Here is a 27500-nt window from a genome sequence, read left to right on the forward strand (position 1 = left end):
CTTATTTATCTCATTGTTTGCAGTCTTCAAGCTTTTCCGTTTATGCTAAGGTTCAACAATACCAGTTTTTATATATTTTTTTTTTTCTTACAATCCATCTGCCCATTTACTTGAAAACATTGGTGGGTGAAAATAAAAAAATTATGAAACAAATGTATGACAAAAAAAAGACTAGTAGCCTGAATGGATGAGTGACAAAAAAAAAGAAAAAAAAGTTGAGCTTGTACCGAGGTGTTACAAGAATAACAGAGAAAAGTTAGTGATGGAATAACTAAGTTCGGAAGTATTAAATGAGATGAAGGTTCCGAACACAGACTAAAAACAAACGCTCAAAAACTGAGCTAAAGGGGATGACGTAATGCTGGTGAAACTTACGTGGATGAAGCACAAACGAATGAATGGACTGGATACTTATTCCTAATTGAATAGATAAATAATTAGATAAATAAACAAATACATACATAAACAAGTAAGTATATTATCCACACCTGGATTTTATGCGATAATGCAACTTCGCACAACTAACTCCACATTCTCTCTCTCTCTCTCTCTCTCTCTCTCTCTCTTCTCTCTCTCTCTCTCTCTCTCTAACCAAAAGTTTCTCGGAGAGGCTTCATTACCAATTCATCCCAGGCTCTTTCTCCTAACTTCTTAAATACTTCAACATCTTCTCTAGAGCATACAAAACTTCGCCATTAATTATTAACTGCTGTGGACCTTCTTGCTCGGAAATTCCTCCAGTCAGTGTGTTCGTCATAAAGGTTTTCAATATATGGATCCGATTCTCTGAGAGGTGGGACACGACCTACTCTCAGTTACAAGTAAACTCCGTCTTGCTTCTGTTGACAGGAGCAACAATCCAAGTACTTAAGTCGTCAGATGCCTGAAATGGGTCAGCTTGGGCTGCAAAGGGTGTGGGACTAGCAATATATTCCTCACTCACGGCGTAAAGGTGTATGTATGTGTATGGTATGTGTATGTGTATATATAATATATATATGTATATACTATATACACATGTAGAGCGATCATAAACCACATCAAGATAGCAAGTTCGATATAAGAAGAGAAAATGAAAATAGCCAAGCGGCTAGGGGTTTCATGTGTGTGTGTATATATATAATATATATATATATATATATATATATATTATATATATATATATATATATATATATATATATAAAGGTATAAGCCACGAAAGAAAATTAAACAACGGAGTTTCTCCAAGATCTTTTGAATGAACGTCCTTTACTCAGTTTGTCTACTGAGTAAAGGACGTTCAGTCGAAAGATCTTGCAGTAACTACGTTGTTCATCTTTCCTTCGTGTCTTATACCTTTATTTATAGACATATATATATATATATATATATATATATATATATATATATATACAATATAATTTAAATCTCAAAATGAAATCCGTAACGTTACCACATAAATTCTTTCCTGAGAGAACAAGAACCCAAATACTTATCTCAGAATGGAGAAATCACCCATTTTGGATATCCGGCGTAAGTAAACGTAATACGATTCCGACAACAAGAGCTTGTTCTCGGAGGAATTCACTGGGATACTGCTGCTTATTACTTATGTAAATAGCTCGGAATGAGGCAGAAATCAGGCGTTTATTGCATTATTACGTGCAATATACGTATCGTATATCTTTCAGAGACTGGTGCGCAGGGAATAAGTTTTCTTTTATAGTCTGCTGATAAAAAGAGGACCCAATAGATAAAGAATATTAAGATGAGAACAAGATATTAAGACATCTCATGTCCCATGATGATTTTTTCTCCTTAATTCTTATTTCAATCGATGTAAAATTTTCTTTAGATGGAAAATACAGAAAAAACTGCATTAATAAACCAGGCTACATAATATTCCACTGATATCATAAACGTGTTTAACATATTCCTCGCTACAAATACAAATATTATATAAATTATTTATGATAAATATAATTCCGACTTCCTACATAAGCGACTCTGAATAATAACCTTGGAAACGCTTCAGAACAGTGATTTTCACAAAATCTATAATAATAATAAATGGTTATTGCCTAAAAAATGAAGGTAAGAACAAACGCTACTATGCTGTGTGAATCCTGTACTTGTTCAAGACTTTACTTTCCCGCAAGAAGCGAAATTTTTGTCTCTTACGTAACAATGAAAAAGAACCAAGCAACCTTAATGGACCCTGGAAAAAATTCTCTACTATTCCGGCTAAGAAATAAATCTCTCACAAGAAGTTTCAGGATAAACGTGATAATACGCGGCAGGTACAAACTTATCTCCAGTAACGTTTTATGGAACAATGAGCAAAAGACCGGGAACAGAGTCTTTATATGTTTTCTTTATGACTCGGAAATTAAGCTGATCTACTTTAATGATACAGTTTTTATGTTTTATACTTCTATAGTCAACTAAAAGGCGAGGGTCAGGTTACAAATGTATATTATTTTATTACTGAGGGGAAATAATTTCCTTGAGGAAGAATATTTTATGAGCCACCAACTTTCCCAATAAGTCAACGAAACTGTTAAGGGGTAACGGTAGGACCGATCTTCCCACTCCCACATTTAGCTAACCCCGTTACCGAGAGAGAGAGAGAGAGAGAGAGAGAGAGAGAGAGAGAGAGAGAGAGAGAGACTACTGCTTGACGACCTTTTGGCGAGTGGCCGTTTCTAGACGGCTAATTTGGGAGTCCTAATGATAGCTTCCTAATATCAATAAACATACGAGTATATATACAATATATTATATATATATATATATATACATATATATATATATATATATATATATATATATATATATATATATGCGTGTGTGTGTGTATATGTACACACACATGCACATGTAATACCTATATATGTATGTGTATGAGTGTGTGTGTGTGACTGTGAGAGTTTATTGACACCTGGAAGTTATCATTATAAATTCGGTGGCTCATGATACCTCGTAAAAAAATAAAACCTTTATAAACTAAACACTGGACAAACGCCAGAGGTCTTCCATAAATATATGCAAATAAGTCATTAATAAAGAAATGCACAAGAGTCGTTAATAAACAAATAAATGCACATGAGTCGCCATCCATAAAATCCACAAACTCTTTCTTCAGCCTTAGAAAACTGTCCTTGGAAATGAAAACAAGCTTTTAAAACTTTACCAAAGAGACTGAAAAGTCCACTAGAAAAATCTTTACAAAAGCCAATAAAAAAATCGAGAAAAGAATCACTGTAAAATAAAAAGAAAAAATGCCTCCAAATAAGAAAAACCTACGGAATTTTACAAAAGGTAATAAAACAAGAAGAAAATACCGTTTGTACATCATTACAAAAATAAGGAAAGAAAGGAATTTTGAAATGCTTTTCACGGAAAATGGAAAAAGACAAAGTCTTGTCAAAACGATTTACATAATAAAATGATTTTTACTTGCCTAGTCAAAAGGGCTTCATTACATATTAGTTCTGATTATCTCGTCAAAGTATTTGAACGGTTTCATTACAAATTCTTCTCCATTACATATGAGTTGTATTAGCCCCGTCAAAATTCTCCAATATATACGAGCAAATTGATTTTATTAGCCTTTTCAAAACGGCTTCATTACATATTAGTTCTATTTATCTCGTCAAAGTATTTGAACGGCTTCAATACAAATTAGTTCTACATTACATATGAGCTGTATTTGCCTCGTCAGAAGTCTCCAATATATACGAGTTTCCTCTGCCTCGTCAGAAGCCTCCAATATATACGAGCTTCTTATGGCTCGTAAGAAGCCTCCAATATATACGAGCTTCTTATGGCTCGTCAGAAGCCTCCAATATATACGAGCTTCCTCTGCCTCGTCAAAAGCCTCCAATATATACGAACTTCCACTGCCTCGTCAGAAGCCTGTAATGCATACGAGCTTCCTCTGCCTCGTCAGAAGTCTCCAATGTATACGAGGTTCCTTTGTCTCGTCTGAAGCCTCCAATATATACGAGCTTCCTGTGCCCTGTCAAAACGTTTCCATTGCGAGTGAGTTTTATTTGCCATGGTACTTACCCTAGGATCCGAGCTGAGAGTCTCATGGTGATGGTCGGATGGCTCCGCCGATCGTTTGTGAACGTGAGGGTGTTCGAACAGGTAGTAGTTCTCCAGGGAACCGATCTGCAATGAGAGCATAGAGCTTTGTTCAGGTTCTGAAATGCTTTTCATTTTTGGACGGGAGGGGAACTTTCCCCGAAAATTGAGGAGTTTCTTAAGAAGAGACATATCACAATACAGTTAATAATAATAATAATAATAATAATAATAATAATAATAATAATAATAATAATAATAATAATAACCAAAGCACATAAGATCCAACGGTACATGAACAGGAATAAGGGATACCAACAGAACAAACTATTCGGAACCAACCAGAAAAGACTATACAGCCAACTAAGAGGGGAAGACAACCACCCAGAAATTCCTGAAGCCGAACCAAGTAAGAGACTCTGGGAAAACATATGGAGCAATCCGGTATCACACAACAAACATGCAACATGGCTCCAGGAAGTCAAGGAAGAAGAAACAGGGAGAATAAAACAAAGATTCACAGACATCACGACAGACACAGTCAGACACCAACTAAAGAAAATGCCAAACTGGAAAGCCCCAGGTCCCGATGAAGTCCATGGATACTGGCTCAAAAACTTCAAGGCCCTACACCCAAGAATAGCAGAACAACTCCAGCATTGTATCTCAAATCACCAAGCACCCAAATGGATGACCACAGGAAGAACATCCTTAGTACAAAAAGACAAGAGTAAGGGAAATGTAGCAAGTAACTACAGGCCTATCACCTGCCTACCAATAATGTGGAAGTTACTAACAGGTATCATCAGTGAAAGGCTATACAACTACCTAGAGGAGACAAATACCATCCCCCACCAACAGAAAAGAAAGGGTGCAGACAGAAGGAAGTGTAGGGGCACAAAAGACCAGCTCCTGATAGACAAAATGGTAATGAAGAACAGTAGGAGAAGGAAAACCAACCTAAGCATGGCATGGATAGACTATAAGAAAGCCTTCGACATGATGCCACACACATGGCTAATAGAATGCCTGAAAATATATGGGCAGAGGAAAATACCATCAGCTTCCTCAAAAATACAATGCGCAACTGGAATACAATACTTACAAGCTCTGGAATAAGACTAGCAGAGGTTAACATCAGGAGAGGGATCTTCCAGGGCGACTCACTGTCCCCACTACTCTTCGTAGTAGCCATGATTCCCATGACAAAAGTACTACAGAAGATGGATGCCGGGTACCAACTCAAGAAAAGAGGTAACAGAATCAACCATCTGATGTTCATGGATGACATCAAGCTGTATGGTAAGAGCATCAAGGAAATAGATACCCTAATCCAGACTGTAAGGATTGTATCTGGGGACATCAGGATGGAGTTTGGAATAGAAAAATGCGCCTTAGTCAACATACCAAAACCAGGCAAAGGCAAAAAGTAAACGAGAACTGAAGGGATAAAGCTACCAGATGGGAGCAGGGGAAGCAATCAAATCACACTAGATGAGACAGGATACAAATACCTGGGAATAATGGAAGGAGGAGATATAAAACACCAAGAGATGAAGGACACGATCAGGAAAGAATATATGCAGAGACTCAAGGCGATACTCAAGTCAAAACTCAATGGAGGAAATATGATAAAAGCCATAAACACATGGGCAGTGCCAGTAATGAGATACAACGCAGGAATAGTGGAATGGACGAAGGCAGAACTCCGCAGCATAGATCAGAAAACCAGGAAACATATGACAATACACAAAGCACTACACCCAAGAGCAAATACACGGACAGATATACATAACACGAAAGGAAGGAGGGAGAAGACTACTAAGTATAGAGGACTGCGTCAACATCGAAAACATAGCACTGGGGCAATATCTGAAAACCAGTGAAGACGAGTGGCTAAAGAGTGCATGGGAAGAAGGACTAATAAAAGCAGACGAAGACCCAGAAATATACAGAGACAGGAGTAAGACAGAAAGAACAGAGGACTGGCCACAACAAACCAATGCACGGACATACATGAGACAGACTAAAGAACTAGCCAGCGATGACACATGGCAATGGCTACAGAGGGGAGAGCTAAAGAAGGAAACTGAAGGAATGATAACAGCGGCACAAGATCAGGCCCTAAGAACCAGATATGTTCAAAGTACGATAGACGGAAATAACATCTCTCCCATATGTAGGAAGTGCAATACGAAAAGTGAAACCATAAACCACATAGCAAGTGAATGCCCGGCACTTGCACAGAACCAGTACAAAAAGAGGCATGATTCAGTGGCAAAAGCCCTCCACTGGAGCCTGTGTAAGAAACATCAGCTACCTTGCAGTAATAAGTGGTACGAGCACCAACCTGAAGGAGTGATAGAAAACGATCAGGCAAAGATCCTCTGGGACTATGGTATCAGAACGGATAGGGTGATACGTGCAAACAGACCAGACGTGACGTTGATTGACAAAGTCAAGAAGAAAGTATCACTCATTGATGTCGCAATACCATGGGACACCAGAGTTGAAGAGAAAGAGAGGGAAAAATTGGATAAGTATCAAGATCTGAAAATAGAAATAAGAAGGATATGGGATATGCCAGTGGAAATCGTACCCATAATCATAGGAGCACTAGGCACGATCCCAAGATCCCTGAAAAGGAATCTAGAAAAACTAGAGGCTGAAGTAGCTCCAGGACTCATGCAGAAGAGTGTGATCCTAGAAACGGCACACATTGTAAGAAGAGTGATGGACTCCTAAGGAGGCAGGATGCAACCCGGAACCCCACACTATAAATACCACCCAGTCGAATTGGAGGACTGTGATAGAGCACACATAATAATAATAATAATGTTGTATAATTACTTCTGGAAATTGTAATATTGATAAAATATAACCAGAGTTTCGAACGCAATAATAATAATAATAATAATAATAATAATAATAATAATAATAATAACAATAATAATAATAATGTTGTATAACTACATCTGGAAATTGTATTATAGGTAAAATATAAGCACAGACTTTTAGGTGTTCGGAAGTATTAGTTTTCATATTTTACAAATCCTAATACAATTTATCTATATAATTGGGGTTTCTATTACAAAACAGTTTAATCACAGCATTGTGAATTCCTTAGCAATAACCATAATACAAAACACTATATCACGCGTCCATTCATGGCTTAGAAATGCACAGTTTTATACATATATATATATATATGATATATATATATAATATATATATATATATATATATAATATATATATATATATATATATAGTATATATATACATATGTATTATATAACTTTCGAGATACTTTCTCCTGCCTTTAAAATGACCAATATAACTGTGTAAGAATGGATCTTTTAACAAATAATAATAATAATAATAATAATAATAATAATAATAATAATAATAATAATAATAATAATAATATAATAATAATAAAATAATAATAATAATAGTAATAATAATAATAATAATAATAACACTTAGTAAATATTTAATTTAATTCCATCAAATAGTATTTTACTCAAAAACCACATAATGCAATTAATCATAATACTTCACAAGACATACTAACCATTCCATCAAATAACATCATATGCAATTAAAGAATGCAATGCAAGCAAGGAATGAAAAATGTTGTCCAAAAGAGCCAAAAAGAAGAACTCTACTCCACTCCGAAATTGATTATAATTATACATCATATTAACTAAATTTCTGCATAGTTTTGGTTATTAAGCAGTAATACGTTGCATACCGGTCCTTTTTATACACTGCGCTCTTTTGCATTTTATTGAATGCCATAACGGATTGTCCATAATTAAAGTCTTCGTTATTGGACGGGTAAATTTAGCATCGAGTTCGATGCAATCAGCAGGTGTTGTTTTGCAATATACTCGAAAGAGGGAAGTTGCTGAGAGTGGAAGGGGCGATTATCACGTCTCTGGGACCTAAGGGCACCCTTTCGCCTTCAGTTTATTAGCTTAACTAGAGAGAGAAATCACAGCGAGTCGAATGGGGCAGACAAAATTTATTGAATGGGTTGTAAAGGTTCATTAAGAGACTATTATACATGAGAAAAATCGAAGTCCACATTAAGAAATCATCTGGAGAGGAAGGGTGAGGGTTAGGGGTGGGGGTGGGGAAGGGAGGGTCATTCAATGAACTTTTTAAAAAACTAAGCTTCATCTGGATAGGAGGGGCGGGGGTGGCAAAGAGTCAATTCATGAATGTTTTCACTAAGCTTAAAAAAAAAAAATCAGTTCGTAAGTTTTCCCTTCCTCATCCTAACAGACAGACGGGCACAGAAACAGGAAAAAAAAAAACGTAACTCCCATGGCAGGGGTAACAGAGTCTTCGATAGATTCCAACCACATTTAATTGAATAGAAATGATGCGAATGGATATTGAACATAAGTAAAATGAGCATGTTAGATGTTACAATACCTGCACACGTAAGCCACACTCTCAAGTCAAATAATACTTCTCACAAAAGAAACCTGTTTCCTTGAGGAATTTTTCTTGCCTCAGTCGGGGTGAGGATACGGCCAGCCTATCCCATACATTCACACAAAAATATGGCCACACTGGGAAAGCTGCTATCAATCAATAAAAGAACGCCCATTTTTTCCCAGGGAAAATATACATATACATTACAAATTTACATAAACAGACAAATACGCCTATAAAATGGAAGTGAATCAATAAATTCAACATGAGGCAATGAATGAAATAAACTTGTCAGCATCTTCAACCTACCAACAATTATCTAAGAGTAAAATAATAATCTAACAAAATGTGATTTAAAACACCAATTTCCTGTTCAAGAAAAACCAGTCTCAAGACATATCTTAGCCCTTTCAATGGCCTAAGAGGCATCAATAGCGCCTTATACATCAGGTCAAACACACGCAGACATAGACACACACACACACACACACACGCACATAGACACACACAGTTTCTTGAAGGAAGGACGTTCATTAGGCGCAAAATATGGAGTCCTTTTCAAGGTCATAACTCACTTCTCCCAATTCTATACCTCTGCCTTTTTTTTTTCTTCGAGAGGAATTTTTCCTTCCATATATCACAATAAATATTTCCTGGCGCCATTTCCACGACCATATTTTCTCGTTTCTTGTTTTCCCTCTATTTCTCTCGGACGGGGACTGCTCTGCTTTTGATTCTCTCTCTCTCTCTCTCTCTCTCTCTCTCTCTCTCTCTGTATATATATATATACGTATATATATATATATATAGTATATATATATATATATATATATATATATATATATATATATATATACTATATACTATATACTATATATATATATATATATATATATATATATATATATATATATATATATTGATCTTCATCTCTCTTACTCCTCTCTTTGTCTCTGCCATCAACTTTCCCAATAAGTCAACGAAACTGTTAAGAGGTAACGGTAGGACCGATCTTCCCACTCCCACATTTAGCTAACCCCGTTACCGAGAGAGAGAGAGAGAGACTACTGCTTGACGACCTTTTGGCGAGTGGCCGTTTCTAGACGGCTAATTAGGGAGTCCTAACACTTCCAATCAATCCTACGATTTGTCGCCCCGGTTCCAATTCTATAAATACCGCTCCTTGCCACCTCCAACGCACAATGACTGGTGGGCCTCCCCTCCCCGATCCCCCCGACCCATCGAAAATAAAAACCCGCCAATCAGCTTAGTGACGTAATCCGCCTCTAGTCCGACTTTCCTCTTTGGCTTTGGTGGAGTTTCTAAAGTCGTCCTTTTCAGCCCGAGGACGACCCCGTTACCACCCCGACCGGCTCGCCTCCCTCCCCTTCTGATACCTAGATAGGGAGGGAATAAGAACAACAAAGGGATGAGGAGAGTGTTCATTGATAATATGACAAGCCTTCCTCAGTTCCACTACCTGAAGAGAGAAAGAGATGACACAAAGAGGCAGACGCAGTGTGACAGTTTCTGGGTATTTCCCAACAGACCATGAGCCGAGTTGAGCTCAGATTCTCCAAAAGAGTTCGGTATTCGTGTGGCGTCCGATTTTTAAATAAGACAAAAGTGTACAGGCGACGCACAGCCATTTCGAAATTCATCACCGACAAGCCCCGGCCCAAACAACAGCTCCCGGTGACACCCATTTTGCAGCTTCCCTGCATCCCGGAGTTGAATCTCCCAACTGGTTCACCAGCGAGACAAAGGAGAAAGGTTTGCGACATCAAGACGAAAATAAGGAAAATAAGCAAACAGAAGCCCACAACGGATATTGAAGAGAGGGCTGTTTTCGACAGCTTCCAACTATATAAGTAGTTTTCTTCTTGCCTCAAGCAATGCTTTCATGAATAACTACAGAGCAAATTTTCATCCGGAGACTTACCCGTAACACTTTCTGCAAAAACTAAACAAGGAATAAAGAAAAGATCTCACTTCTCGATCTTCATAAGGGGGTTATGCTGTCAGTGCACCTCACGAGGTGCATTGTAGGCATTACTAAAGCTCTTTGCAGCATCCCTTCGGCCTCTAGCTGCAACCTTATTCATTAATTTTTACTGTAATTCCGTTCATATTCTCTTTCTTTCACCTTACGTTCCACCCACTCCTAACAATTGTTTGATGTTGCAACTGTGAGGTTTTCTTCCTGTCATGCCTTTAATCATAAACTTTTTTTATTCTCAATTTCCTTTTCATCGATGAATGGACTCATTTGACCTTTGGTTTAAATTTCATACGCCTATTCCTATTCCGATCTTTATATTTAGGTCATTCGTAAATAAAAGCTGTTATGATAGGTCTATTCATCAGAGTATCAGGTCAAGCTGAATAAAATTCGTGCGCATCTAAATGACCATGTGCGCACGAACAGTGGACACATCAATTACGAACACCTATGCTATGCAAAATTAAAGTATAACAGAAGAAAGTAACTTCTAAATGATGCTAAGTGTGTTGAGAACAAATATAAAAGTCTACGCACGAGTAAACGCCTAAGACATATACACAGCAAAACTCAAGCCTGCATGACGAGACAGGCAACGCTTACGCAAACCGTTCAGAATGAATGACTTCATTCCTGCAACGTCAGACAGATGAATTCAACGCGTCAGTCCGGCGGCAACAGGAACAAGGTGGAATCAACTCCATATTCCAATAAATCATAACGTGGTTAAGGTTACTGCGAAGAAAACGGTGACCAAAAAAATTCAATTATAAAACTGTAGGAAAATCAGGTATATGACCGAAGCGAAAAATGGTTGGCGGAAGGGACAACAAGGAAACGCCCATGGAAAACTTATGTTAACAAGTGATGACCAAATAAAAGAGTGGGAACAATAAGTTAAATCTTACTACCCTTACTATACTATAATGGGCGTTATGTCTGTCCGTCTGTCTGTCACTCAACACGGCCAAACGGCTGGTCCAATGGGCATGAAACTAGGCAGGATTATAGTGGAAACCCATAAGATGGTATATAATGGGGTTTCATTCTATCTCCCTCCCCTTCCGAAGGGGGTGAAGGTGGGAAGGGATTCCCTGAAACGGGGCTGTTTCTGCCAGCGAAACGGGGCTGGTTATGCCCGTAGACTTAGTTAATTTAAGAATTTATCATACATAATCGCTAGAAGACAATAGCGGGTCACTTCTATGCAGCAGCAGATGAAAATGCTTTTAGTAAGGATCGGTTAATTGCTAGTGAAAGGAAAAATCCAGTGTCAAGGCAGAAAGACGTAAAGCAAAGGGGGTGAACTGGGAGAAATAAAGCAACTTAGATGACTGCAGTAACGCAGGAAACACTGCAGTACCAGAAAGTAAGAATAAAGTAACTCGGGTGGGAAGAAGAAGCATCAACCCAGAATTTCAAATAGAAAACGAGTGAGAAGACAGAGACAGGGGTACATGAATACAGCAACTAAGGAAGAGTACAGTCGCAGCGAAAGTAGACACTGGGAACGAAGAAAAGAGATCTTAAAAAAAAAGGCAAAAAAGAAAATTAATAATTAAAATTTAGTGAAGAACACGAATACTACAAAGGATAAAAATGCACACAATGTAAGAAATATGAAAAAAAAATCTTTCAAATGCATGACCATTAAGTATACGATGCTACTACATAAGTAAGTAGTACTAAGAATAGGAAGAAGAAGAAGAAGAAGAAGAAAAAGAAGAAAAAGAAGAGAAAAGAAAGAACTTGGAAAAGCAAGATCGATACAGAAGAAAGTACTTCGAAAGTTAAATGTTAAAAGGACGAAATTAGAAGAAAGCGAGACTGTTGCAAGGGCGAATATACTAAGAAAAGCGAAACAGGCAAAAGAAAGAGCTTGCGCTAAAAACTGTGAGATGTAAAAGAGGTAAGAAAAGCGTAGGGTGAAGTGTGGAAGATACAAAGAGAGAAAGAATGGCAAAAGCTCAATATCGCTTAGAAAACGATACCAGAGAGATGTAAATCTGACAAGGGAAGCAGCGCAGGAACTATGAAAAACCCATAAAACCAAACTGTAACACGGTGATTGAGCAAGAACATGGCAAAACATGGAGAACTAATTTAATTATTCTAGTCAGTAGAGCAAAAACAATCCCGAAAACGTAGCTACAAAGAAGTTAATAAAAACTAACAACGAATCAGTGACAACTAGAAGAATACCGCTACAAAACTGGAGAAGGGCAATAAATTAGTCTCTCGTAGAGGAAGTGAAAAGACAATAACCAAACCAATTCTCCAAGAAAAGGGCGCTAATAAAATTGGTGACCAAAGTAAATAACAAGAACAAAAATAATAATAATAATAATAACAACAACAACACATAAGGTATACAGCACCAAGAAAACGCACAAACCAAATCCTTAAGAGTGAGGAGAAAATACAAGAACGAAATTCAGGCTCACGTAATGAAGCGAAGGGGAAAAACTCTGAACTGAAGGAGAGACTGAACTGAAGGGGACTTCGAGTAAGAAGGGCCTGAGCTCCTTCACTCGAGATGGGAGGAGGCAGTAAAATTCAGCCGTAGGAATTCATTAACTCTTTATTAGTAGCTTGTATGGGAGGGCCAGATCCCTTCCTAACAAGTTCGACACACAGTCTCTCTTACAAGGACAGATGACAATGCCGATGTATGCATTAGTTTACAAGCTGTGTATACATAAATGTGCATGGCAACGAATGTAAGGATACTGTAAATAGAAATATCACTTAGGGCATAAATAAAAATATATCACATTTCTTTATGTGAACATAAAGTATAGGTTACATTCTCTCTCTCTCTCTCTCTCTCTCTCTCTCTCTCTCTCTCGAATTTGCGGCCAAAAAAACACTACATAATAAAAATTAAGCGTTTGAATTAGTATCCAGTGTACCCCCGAGAAAATAAAGCTTGTACATTAAATTAAAACTACTGAAATGATAACAAGGCACGAGATATTTTCGGTAGTGGAATTTGTTCATCTGCTTTTACTATCACACAGACCTGTGCACACACACACACACACACACACCACCAAAAATATATCTATATATATATATATAATATATATATATATATATATATATATATATATATATATATATATATATGTGGTGATGTGTGTGTGTGTGTGAGTGTGTGTACGCGCGCGAGTGTATTTGTGCGCGTGTATATGTTTTTATATAGAAACATCCACATATACATATACATACATACACACACACACACATATATAATGTGTGTTTGTAAGTATGTATATATATATATATATATATATATATATATATATATATATATATATATAATATACATATTTGTGTGTTAGTGATTACTATATTGCTTTTTCAATGCATCCTACCCTCATTAAGGGAACGAAGAGAGAAGAGAGAGAGAGAGAGAGAGAGAGAGAGAGAGAGAGAGAGAGAGAGAGAGGTTTTTCATCGCCGTCGTGTAGGTTTGCGAATGAAATACGAAGTCCACGACGTCAGGGAATCCAATGTAACGCACTGGCCACCGCGCAGTCGGTTCCGACAAACAGGCCGACGACCCATTCACTCTTGTCAAGGCTCAGTTTTAGGCTCCAATGTTGGAAACCGGCCAGGCGTGTAAACGTATAATTGAAAGTGTAAATGAAAGTGTAAATGACTTTCTTAGTGGGGACGCGACTGAGAGAGGAGTGTGTGAAAGAGAGTGAGGGTGTAGGAGGTGGATAGATACACGCTGGCTCCATAAGATTTTACTGCCAGTCTTCAAGAAGTTGAGCACTGTCAGTTTAAAGTTTCGAACAGTAAGGGCGAATATATATAATTTAATCTATGATTCCATGCAATTTAGAAAGCGGATGAAAACTTCATCTAGGTTTCAAGGATAGTCTTGTGATCTTGTAATAAGCAGGTTGAATTAATTCATGTAAATTTTCTAAACAATTTCAAAGAATGAAACTAAACAGCCACTGACACTCGACTAAAAATCTTCCCAAAATGAGACGAACGAAAAAACTATCTTCACGAGAAAAACGAAAACAAAGGGAGAAATTCCTTCCACTGATGACCTTGTCATCCTTTAATCACAAAAAAATACAACAACAAAACTAACGGAAAATAAATAAAAATCAGAGGAGTGCCACAAGGGAAATCCGGGGTAAGTGCCAAGTAACGCTGTTATGTCGCTCCAAAGACATCATCTGCAGTCCTCAGGCTGTATCTGAAGGTTAAGTGCGTTATTGTAATATATCATCATTCTCAATATCAAATTATGGAATACCGGTATCCCCAGCTTAATTGGTAAATTAGATTTAGCGTATACATAACAGGCAAAACCCTGTACATTTATATACATACATACACACACAAATATATATATAATATATATATATATATATATATATATATATATATATATATATATATATATATATATATATATATATATACATATGCGTGTCTCTCCATTAGTAAAGCAAAACTTTTATAATTTGAATATGTATAGCTATCATGTTCATATTGTAATCTAAAACATTTTCCTCTATATATGTATGTATATATCATAAATTATACAATAATAGATATATATGAATTTGTTGTATGAATGTAAAACCTATCACTCACAAACAGAAACATGCAAAGAATTCGCAATTAGGTTTTCTCTACAGCGTATAATGCTGTATGAGCCGCGGCACCCCGAAGCTTTCAGCCACGGCCTAATGGTGGCCTGTTCTGTATTGTTGCCAAACTCACGATTATGATGAAATTTGACCTTAAATAAAAAAAAAATAAATAAAAACTATTTAGGCTATAGGGCTGTAATTTTATATGTTTCAGGATTGGAGGGTAAATGATCAACATACCAATTTGCAGCCCTCTATCCTTAGAACTTTTTACTCTCTGAGGGCGTACAGGAAAACTAAGAGCTTGTTTTCTCCGAAGACCGCAAAGTCAGTCATTTTGGTATGGGTCTTTTTTTTACCTTTCTAGGGAGATTGACTCCGTTCATTGAGAACAATTCATTCTTCTTTTCTTGACTACAAAGCTCAGAGTAAGATGGTTGGTTGAGGTTAAGCTATCCCTCAGCCCACACAGGCCCTGAGGGCAAAACTGTGGAATGGAGTAAGGAGCCTGGTCTGAATTTGCGGACGCTTCCAAACCAACAGCCGGAAAAAGCATAAGTACTCACGTCATACACATGAAACTCTGTCATTTCTTCTCGGGTTTCCCTTCAACGGTTAACCATGGTTAAAGAGAACTCGCTCACTTCAAACCTTCACCAGTCTTGTTTTCAAAAGTTCTACTATGTTACGTATGAACTTCTTCAGTAACTCGAACGCTTGAATCTTCACTTCTCCCACAGCCTTGAAAAACGTCTCAATAATTCTTTGAATTTTCGTCGAGAAACTTTTTTTATCAATTTCTTGTAATCCATTTCCCGAGTCCTATAAAATTCATGTATTCATTGGATAAGAAGATATTTTGTGAATTTGATGGACTAGCGTATCAACAACTTGGTTACATTTAAGCACTAACTTAATGATAAATACGTGTACTGTTCACAAGTTTTCGCTCATGTGTGATCATGTGCGTGTTTCTGTATCACACACATAATAGCGATAAAGTGCAATTTTTCCAGAACACCATTAACTAGTTGGAAAAATTCATGGCGAAGTTAGACTTGCTGAGTTTATACAGTATGTCAAATAAACCTTCCTCTCAAGCCATAAAACCCACGAACAAATAACAAAATAACAGTGCCTTTGATATTTTCAAAACGAGATATATGTGGGTGCGTGTGTGTGTGTGTGTGTGTGTATGAGAGAGAGAGAGAGAGCTAAATTGGCTTAGAGATGACGACGCCTACAAGAACAGCCAGACTGCTAATGGAGGCTAAGAAAAAGAATATCTGACGAAGAGCTCTGGAGAGCAAAAGCGGATTCTTAGAAGGGAAAGAAGTTCTAAGGAAGCTGTTTCCTTGAGTAGGAGTTTCGCCCTCATGGAAAAACCAGGCAGCTTAAGCCAAGAGACTGACGTCACAAATGGAAACTTCAAACTATGATTGATGGACGAGAGAGAGAGAGAGAGAGAGAGAGAGAGAGAGAGAGAGAGAGAGAGAAGATATCTGAAGCCCAAGAAACTTGAAAGTCACAAGGAACTACTGTATCATTTACTATAATAAAAACATAGCAAGCGAGACTGGGATGAATAAAACATAAAACAAAACAAAATAACGGCCTCTAATAACCCATACTCTGGTCGGAAATTCCTTATCGCTAAAATGTAAACACATAACGTGGGCATGTTTATGTCTTTAAAAATGAAAGGAAAACTCATTTCCTTCTCAAGATCATTTTATCCGCTAAGGAAAAATACATAACCTCCAATTCCGAAACAATACACAGACAAAATTCCCGAACATCATCACCAAGCTATGCCGCCCTCAGAGAGAGAGAGAGAGAGAGAGAGAGAGAGAGAGAGAGAGAGAGAGAGAGAGAGAGAGAGAGAGAGAATTGTTCAAGCGTAACCTGAACATCGGACGAACCGCATATTGTGCATAGGTAATCGCTCTTTCCATTTACCAATTCCGTTTGTAATTAGAAACAGACCTTGAAGGGTTTTGTTTCACAGATGAGCTCTATCGGATATCTGGACTTCGGCAGTCTCTCTCTCTCTCTCTCTCTCTCTCTCTCTCTCTCTCTCTCTCAGTTTAACGAGCACATCTAGCATTTCTCAGGCTATTTGAGAATCACCGAACATGTGGATGCGAACCTGTCTCTCCTTTGTGACTAAATTCTAGCTCTGCCACATGAGGAACATGCCAATCGCCACATTAAGTTCGGTGATTCTCAAATGGCCGAGAACCTCTAGTACCTTCTTGATTAATCAGAGAGAGAGAGAGAGAGAGAGAGAGAGAGAGAGAGAGAGAGAGAGAGAGAGAGAGAGAGAGAATCATGAAGGTAAAAATACCTACACAAACAGCGCAGTTAAAATACACTGAAGCCTCAATAATTAACGTTACTGTATAAACAAGGGAAAAAAGGTTTTAAAAACATTCTCGGTTAATCATTCGTGTAGTAATTAACATAATCTCAGCAATGATAATGATCATGGTATACCATTTCAGACGCAACTCAATATATGGAATGGAAACGAGGCCATCATTAGGCTGACTGGGACAGAATTTCCAGGACAAAAATGTTGGCACTGAAACATACAAGCACTGCAGATGACCGAACACTGTACCAATCCTTTTATCTGTAAAATGTTGTCCTTCTAAAGCCGAGACTTGAATTGCGACCTACAGGAAGACCTCCATTTTGAGATGTCAAGGCAGAGAGAGAGACTCAGCGGGATCTACTCGGGTTAATGAAGAGACTTGTTTGCCGATATCCGGGAAGATTGGGGGAGAAACAGGAAGTTGTCACGACGCATCCCATTTCAAAACGGAAATGTTAGGGACAACTTCGATGACACAGGAGACACTCTGGGTATCCTTCAAGTTACGCCTCTCTCTCTCTCTCTCTCTCTCTCTCCCTCGTCTCCTCTCTCTCTCTCTCTCTCTCTCTCTACGTTGCAAGTCAAAATATATTTACCGTACTATGCCTACACTACTCCACGTATTATTTTTTCTTTCTTCCCACCGTTAGATTTACAAAGAATTTATCTTCCATCTCTCCACATCAAACTTCCCCTAAAACGAAAAGATTTAAATTACTACCCCCACAGGAAATTACGCTGGAGGCCATTTTGAAGAGTTCATGAACGGCCATTTACAAGTGTCGGAGACCGTCAACTGCCTCCCAGGAGTTCTGAAGACCATGAAACACATGTCAACAATGTCAAGGGCCGTGTACTGCAACTCATGTTTTGAACTCATAAACAACAGTTTACTGGCGTTGGAGGCAAAGACCAGGAGCTGACAAGGTCGAGACGACGAAAACAGACTAAAAAAAACATAATTCTATCGACCTTGAAATGTAATTTAAAATACTGGATGCAAGATACGGACTTCAAACCAGCAACAGAGATAATGGAAAATGATCGAAGTGCCAAGATTTTTGAGATTCTAGGAAAGTAAAGGTAATAAAAAAGATTTTTTTTAATATATGAGCAATGAGCACCGATTTTCCGACCAACACGGAAACGGTATGAAAACAGGCCAGACATATACATGCATGAAATGTTTTCAGTAACTGATCAACCAAATTTAAAATTTTACGACACTAATACTTTCAAGATATCTCAATATCCTCAGTTGCGTTTCGTAGGAGACGTTAACTGGATGTTGCAAATTCAACTTTGCATTGCCTTCACCAATCAAAAGCTCAAGAAATAAGATGGACAAGAGTCAGCACCTTTATCGCAAAATCTCGAATGAAACTAAAAGAGTATATGGACAGCGGTGTCGTTTCTGAGATTAATGCAATTAACCAATTAAAGTGAAAGAAAGATAAATTAGCAACGGAAAATCAACCACATGGAGTGGAAATGAAGATAAATACAGCAATTAGAAAGAATTTGAGAGGCCTAATGAAAAAATACAAAATGAAATATGACTGTGACTTAGCCATTACAAAATGTAAATGCTAACGGAAAAATCTGCAATAAAAAAAAAACACGAAAACAAAAGCACCAAGAGAGAACACAGGACGCTATCAATCTCAATCAGAGGCCCTTGTTTGACAGGTTTAACTTTAGGCCTACAGACCACTGTCATATTCACAGAATGACCATTTCTTGTTCTTACATTGACAACACGGTAGTCACCTCTCTCTCTCTCTCTCTCTCTCTCTCTCTGAGTGAACGACAAGTCTATTTATTCTTTAGTCGCATTACGTTTGAGCCAGGAGCTGGCAGGCGGGATTTACATACTAAGTGAAAGTCAATTTAGACTGCAAGTGTTTCAGTTTCCACGTCAGTTAGTTCATCTCCGAGCCGAATGATTCATGGCCGCATCTACGTGTTGATGACCTCTTGACTTCATGACCCCTGTCATTTCATGGCGGGCCGATTATTTTCTTCAATAAAGTGGTGTCACACTGAAACATTCCATTTCATTACAGAGAAACTGATAGACTTTCTTCTAAGGAGCAAAACAAAAGAAGAAGAAAGAAATAATCACATACTTAATCCGGCCCTTCCATATTCACTCCTGTTTCATAAAACAGGGTCACGATCATCTACATACATCTGTCTACAGACCATAGGATTCCCTTGTAAATTATTCTACTCACGACGCCCAATATCGATGATATTAATTCCATACAACTTCACTGCGGTGAACGAAAACTAATGATAATCTTGTTAAGTGATATAAGTAGGAAACGATACCCTTGTATCACTTACAATTTGATTATCTTGGTCCGATGACAATGATTTGTAAAATCAGAAGATTAAATCGACATTATTCTTATTAATGTCTGACCTAGTTATTTCATTGTTTCTTAATCACATTGAAAAAAAACTCATTTTGCAAACCAGTTTTTGCGTTCTCTTCTGACTAATATTGTCAAACTAATCCAGGCGCGGGCATTAAAAACAAAAACTGACGTTAAGAGGGAGGAAAAAAATAATAATCAAATATAGAATGCTGATAAAAAAAAAAAAAAAAATTGTCATTCCTTTCCAACCGACAGTCATCTAATTGCTGCGCAGAATATTCGCTGTAAATATGATCAGCAACATAATTACTGCAAATTCCCGACATATCAAATCTCTGCGGTAATGGCTTCTGTTTTGGGAACACAATTAACAAGGAGCAATATCATATCAAAATTACATGGATTCATTATCGGAATAATTACACATTATGACAAACCATCGCTCGGGAAAAAAATTTGCATATTAAAAAGTCTCCATTTCTATATTAAAAAACTGCTTTCACTATATCATTTGTGAAAGATATATGCATTGACGATGTCTATATGATATCTAAGCACACTGGACTCCGATCTTGTTGTTATAATAAAGAACACTCAATACTAGATAATAAAAGTGTACATTAAAAATGTCGCAAGCAAGTATAATGATATTAATTATTGGTAATTAAAACATTAGAAAGCACTTAAAAAAAGAACTAAAACCAGAAAATAGGAACCCAAATGCCAAGAGGATCTCCCAGGAAGGCAGCCTTCAAAGACTTACAAAAGTAGTAAGAGGCAATAATAAAGCCTAATATAATACAATAATTAATTCTACCATCTAAAAAAAATACAGAAATTAATCTTAACATCTAAAAAGTACAGAAATTTATTTCAACGCCTAATAAAATACAGAAATAAACTTTAACGCCTAAAAAACACCTAAAAAATATAAAAATTAATTTTAACACCTAAAAATATAGAAATTTATTCTAACACCTACAAAATATAGAAATTAAATTAAACTACTAAAAAATACAGAAGTTAATTTTATCACCTACAAAATATAGTATTTAATCTAAACACTTAAAAAATACAGATATTAATTTTAACACCTAAAAATGAAAAAAAAAAAAAAAAAAATTAATCTACGCTAAACAGTCCATCGAATTACTAAGGACAACGACGACGGCTAAGTGAAATGTGCATATGGTCCACAGCTCCCGCCAGGCAATAATCATCGTATTGCCGCATCCAGCTGTGACTGAAATAATCGTCAATTTCCACTCAGTTTAATGGCAATGACTTAATGGCAATCCGTTACTGTACGAGCTCGTTTGAAACGCATGAATGCGAGGGAGAACGTGTATTTAAGAGAGGTTAAAATTCACCCCGTCAGAGAGAGAGAGAGAGAGAGAGAGAGAGAGAGAGAGAGAGAGAGAGGGGGGGGGGGTTAAAATCCCATTCGCCTGCGCCGCTTTCGTCGTGGTGTTTTGGTCGCATTTATGATCATTCGTTTCTGCGTCGGGGAATAGTTTAATTGAAATTCTACATTTTCGCCTTCGACATTTTTTCCACACCACTTTTTTTTTTTCTATTTTTTTGGCAGTTGCTGTCTTCGTTAACTTGAACATTTCACGGACAAAACGAACACGTGCGTGGAGGGAATAGAAGCCACACCAAGAGGAAACAGATATTGCACGATTCCATGAAAATTTTATTGTGAACTGCAAGCTTCCCTGCCGTTTTCCGATATTTTTACGAGCATACGTAAGTGATCTAACTAAATAAAAATGGACATGCCACAAAGTCTTGTTCTGATACCGCCAGTGCTAATGCATTTTTTACAGGGACAATTTCTATGTACAGGTGAATACATGCAATATATATATATATATATATATATATATAATATATATATATATATATATATATATATGTGTGTGTGTGTGTGTGTGTGTGTGTGTGTGTGTGTGCGTGTGTGCGCGCGCGCGAGTGTATGTGTAGAAGGACAGTTCCAACTAGGGAAAATGTCATGTTATTTCACACTGACTATTGGTTCTTTCCACTGTACCAAGGTGTTCTTTCCCCTATGTCGAAAGAGCATTCGCATCCACACACAAAGTTCCTTCTCTTCGTAAAGGATAGCGCTATCACTTATTTCATAATTTCTTGTGGTGGAAAGACCAGGACTGGGAAAAAGGCCAAAAGTGTAGGACGACGAATATCAGAATATTACTATACGTCTAAGTAGGACAGAAAATGCAAACAGCTTTCGTTTTATGCAAATAATTATCCTCTCTCTCTCTCTCTCTCTCTCTCTCTCTCTCTCTCTCTCTCTCACACACACACACACACACACACCCACACACACACACACACACATAAGGATAGAATTTTTAAATAAGATAGAAAATAAACACAACTTTCGTTCTATAAAAACAATTTCCCATTCTCTCTCTCTCTCTCTCTCTCTCTCTCTCTCTCTCTCTCTCTATGTACGTATATGGTAATAATTAATCTATCACTAGCCATTTACAGTGCATATTCATATCGCATACTGACGAGAGAGAGAGAGAGAGAGAGAGAGAGAGAGAGAGAGAGAGAGAGAGAGAGAGAGAGAGAATAATGGAAACGCTGCCCAAAGCATAATAACAATGGGCCAATAACAAGCATGTCGGATTCAATTTGAGAGAGAGAGAGAGAGAGAGAGAGAGAGAGAGAGGAGAGCGAGGAGAGAGTAGGGAGGGAGAGAGAGAGAGAGAGAGAGAGAGAGGCCCTATTCTGCCTCATCTTGCAACACCCAACAACCTATTTCCCCTTCAACGACGCCGTCGACAGGGTTATCAGACAGCAGACAAGAGGAACACGCAGAGTCAAAAGCAGGTGTTAATGGAAACGACATGATGATGCCTGAGGGAGGCTGTGATGGTGAAGATACTAAAAAGGATGGTGAAAATGACGGGAATGGGGATGGGTATGGTGACTCACTAAATGGTGAAAGTTGAGGTGAGCAAGACGATGATAATGACTAAAATGATGATGAAACTTCATAGATACTACGAAAATAATGAGGGCGAGAATATTGAACTTACACTAAATGGTGGAAGCAGAGATGAAAAAGACGTCTTGATGATAATGACTAATATGATGATGAAATTATAGAAGATAATGAGAATAATGAAGACGCGGATGACGATGATCTTACACTGAATGGTGAGAGCAGAGATGAGCGGGACAATGATAATGGCGAAAATGATGTTAAGAATTCAAATAATAACAATAAGGAGAACGATAAAAATAATGATTGTGACGAACATGAAGATAACGATCAGAAGTTCCAGTTAAGCAGCGTCAAAGGTGACGATAATAATGCTAACAACGATGAAATTAAATATAATAATAATAAGGAGAACGTTGAAAATAAAGATTATGACGAACATTAAGATAACGATCATAAGTTCCAGTTAAGTAGCGTTAAAGGTGACGATAATAATGCTAATAACGATGACGATAAATATGATAATAATAAGGAGAACGATGAAAATAATGATTATGACGAACATAAAAGATAACGATCATAAGTTCCAGTTAAGTAGCGTTAAAGGTGACGATAATAATGCTAATAGCGATGACGATAAATATTGATTTACACAGGTACTGCGTAATGGGCAGAAGCAGGTTTCATCTAACCGGTATGTCATACAATATACATGAACGTAGTGGGACCACTTCGGTTTCTGACCCCCCAGAGAGGGTCGGCCGCTCATTGATTGACACCAATAGCGAGTCATTATAAATCAAACTGTGTGTGAGAGAGAGAGAGAGAGAGAGAGAGAGAGAGAGAGATATCAAATATATACTTTCCAAAGCTGTTGCCGTGTGTCACTTGGCTCTGAAATTATATTTACCCTGATGGAATTCATTACAAAAAGGAAACTTAAGGGAATTACAAAGTACATAGGGTTATCATGGCTTAATTTTTCATTTGCTTATTTATTTGTTAATCAAAGAGAAACAAATGAACAAAGTTAAGAAGTAAACGGTTCCATCACAGCAAAAAACCAACAAAGCAACGCTGCCAATAATAACAGGTACTGTGCCCACGTAACCTCACTTCAAACCAAATATAGAAACACGAAACCTCTGAATAAACAATTCACTTCACAGGCATTCTCGGCTTCACCACTAGCAAGCAAAACCTCCGGAACGAGAGAGAGAGAGAGAGAGATAGGAGAGAGAGAGAGAGAGAGAGGTGGGAGGTGGGGGTGGGGGTGGGATGGGGAGATGCCTGGAAATGGGAAGTGAGTGTTGATGGCAAATATCCAGTTGCTTGCATCAGAAACGCATTTGCATGCGACTATTCCGAAGTGCTGTCGTGTCGATTAATGCCATTAGCGAGAGAACCGGCTTAAACAATGTTCTCAAAGGTCTGGAAAATTGCGAAAGTATCTTCGATACTTATTAAAATAAAAAAAATTAAATTACTGGCGAAGTGAGATTATCGGAAATGTAACGTAAAGGTGTGACAGCAGTATATTAAGTTTCTTTGACGTATTGCATAAGTATTGCAAACATGATGACATTATTGGAATTGAGACGCGGTGGTTCAGAGATGCGTGACGCACAAACAGATTGAAAACGTGTATCTCAAGAGTATCGTCGATGTGTAAAAAAAAAAATTATAACTGATAAGACATAATTATCGGAAAAAATTAAACAAGGACATTACAGGGATACTGCCAATGCATCTCCTTTATACTGGTCCGCTGGAATAGTGGTTAGTGTCGTGGAATACTCCTCAGATGTCGCGGGTAAGCATCTGCCACCGGGGTGATGAAATACCACTGGCTCTGTATCGTGATCAGTCATTGCTGCAGTGTGGGTTCTGCGGTGGGAGGTTGAAACCAACATTCTTTGAAAGCTTGAATTTCAAGTGAAAGGCCTCCCTGTGTGCTTGTTCCGTGTGAATGGGTTTCATCTACTGAATTAATAATAAATCATAAATAATTAAAAGCATTGCAGAGGAATATGTTATTGAGGTGTCGCGAAAGAACGCATTGCTGATGCCGACAAACTACTAAAGGAAATTTTTATATTGAAAGAAAAAGTAATCAAAACGGTTCTCTAAACATATCTCACCTGTATTGCTAAAAAAATAAATAAATAAAAAAAAGAGCAAAGATAATGAATCGCCATAGCAAACAAAGTTTTCGATTATCCGAGAGAGCAAATCCTTCACGAAATTTTAAAAATGCAGTAATGTTACAACAAAAATATCGCCCAAAGATTAAAACAAATGGTGGTTGACTTCTGCCAGGAAGGGTCCTTGCGCAGAGTGTGGCCAAGATATAGAAGCTGACATGTAGAAATTGTTTTACCATACGATAAAGGATACATGATGTATCTTACCAGCGCTCTGATAAATACTAACTTCCCGTAATCATTCACGAATGCAATTACATATGAACTGCTGATCACTTGTCCCTCTGTAATTAAAAACATAACTTCACCTAATTTCGTGGTTTTAGTATATTCCCCATGGCTCGACGCTATTGGCATGAAAATAATATTATGCTGTACAGTGCTAGTTTCTTTTCTAATTACTATCACCAGCATGATCACTACATCGATACAGATATTTGTGACAGCTTGATGCTTGCGAAAAGTATAGTTTAAGCATGATTATGGATCTAACTTGTTTTATTAATAATAATAATAATAATAATAATAATAATAATAATAATAATAATAATAATAATCATTCTCATTATTATCATTATTACTATTTAAAGTTAATTTACTTACTGAAGGTGAATCCAGAGGGTGAGGAACCTTCTGTATAAGTGCATCCATTTAAAGGCGTGAGTGAAACTACAACCCTCCGCTTCTGACGTTCCACAATAAACCCTGATTCCGGATCCAGACAAAATTCAGTTAAATATTTTCCAGAGGCAGACAGTATATTAACAAAAACACCACTGCATTTTCTTGTTGATCCTTATCAAGCGGAGAACAAATAATTATTATCTTATTATATGAAAATAATTTTCTAACACCTTAAACAGTAGGCAAATGGCATGAAGTTTTCAAAGAAAAATTTCTCAATGCATTTTGGTATTGATCCAGATAGAAATCCGCTTTCATAACGCAGATAATGTCCATTTTGAAAGAGAATACGGATGATAGGTCTCCGGTAGGAATTATGATCACAATTTCATTATCCTACCAATACAATTACCGTTAATTTTATGTCAAATACAAAATCAAGAGAACTTAATTGACCAGCTATAAACGTATATCCAGCCTTAAAATAAACGATCACTCCTAGGTAAATAAAAAAAAAAGTACCACGGATTATTTGCTGCGTATTTCAAATACACATGAACTGAACTATCAAATAACAAGAGGCAACGAAAGATATCTAAAAAATCAATCAACTAATAGGCAACTAGCAAAACACCACCGATGATTCATTTTGTTCATTGGGAGGGATATTTGAAACAGTCAATATATATCCGGTTGATAATTATGATTCTCTGATTGGAATGTTGTCTAAGATCTCTCCTTATAACAATAAAACAATAACGATGAGTACATATACCACTCAGTTATTTGTTGTTCTCACCTTCTACAATTAGTTGTATACAAGGGATAAAATTCGGAGTCCCATGACCTGACAACCTCGGCCCATTGGTTTAAGACCAAAACCCCCGTCCCTCAAGATTCGGGGGCGGGGGGTTTAATTCAGCAACGCAGCCTGAGCTTATTGCCGCCTGACATGTCTAGGGCCTTAAAACTTACTTATCCACTGGAATCCGTTATTCTAACGACATTATTCTGCCTCCTTGACAAACTTCGTCTCCTTCGAAAACAGTAGTTACAGTAGTCAGTCAAGCCCATTACTTTTGATACTATAAGCCTCCGGTTTCTTCGGTAAGTATATACTTAATTACACAAATAAACTGCAAAATAGTAACGCAAAGAGCAAAATGCAAATACTACACTAAAATAATAATGAAAACAATAACTGCTACACAGAAAATGGAATATGAATACGGCGATTCCAAAGACTCTCGAACTGCAGAGCTAACGTCGAGAAACAAAACATTAATTTCCAGCAAAAATCAAGATTAATGGAATCCTTCCCTCTCCACTCCAACACCCACATCAACCCGTCCACCCACCCACCCACTCACCCACAACCTCACGCCCAAGCGAATAGTCATTCCATTAAAAGTTTAAATGGAGGAATCCGGTGCTACACAAAACGACAAACCTGGCGAGTCAATACGAAGGCTTTCCCAGCCTCCACGCTCGCATATTTTCCGAATTTGAATGGAAGTGAAATGTGTATTATATACATACATATATCCAGATGCCCATTACCTACACTCTGGAAGGTAACGGCATCTCGAGCGAGTAATGGCTCCTCTGGGAAGTCATGGTTCCTTGAAATGTGCTCTTTTCACCATATTGCCACAAACCTCTCCCCACTTCACTTTAATTTTATGTCGGAACCTTCGCTTTCCCGGAAAGGAAAATCCTGGTCCCTTTTCCCCTCAGCCGTTCCCAATCCCTCGGCCTTCCCGGGCCATACCCTTTTCATCCTCTC

General features: G+C 37.5%; 1 protein-coding gene across 2 annotated transcripts in view; it reads right to left on the minus strand.

Moving 5' to 3' along the window:
* The window catches only part of LOC135215519 (furin-like protease 2), a 579194-nt gene that overhangs the window by 394104 nt on the left and 157590 nt on the right, over positions 1 to 27500 (minus strand). For both annotated transcript variants that reach the window (XM_064250340.1, XM_064250339.1), the window contains exon 2: positions 4053 to 4157. In XM_064250340.1, coding sequence (XP_064106410.1) covers positions 4053 to 4157 — 105 coding nt within the window. The remainder of the gene's footprint in view (positions 1 to 4052; positions 4158 to 27500) is intronic.

The sequence above is a fragment of the Macrobrachium nipponense genome, chromosome 5 (assembly GCF_015104395.2).
Source record: "Macrobrachium nipponense isolate FS-2020 chromosome 5, ASM1510439v2, whole genome shotgun sequence".
NCBI lineage: Eukaryota > Metazoa > Arthropoda > Malacostraca > Decapoda > Palaemonidae > Macrobrachium > Macrobrachium nipponense.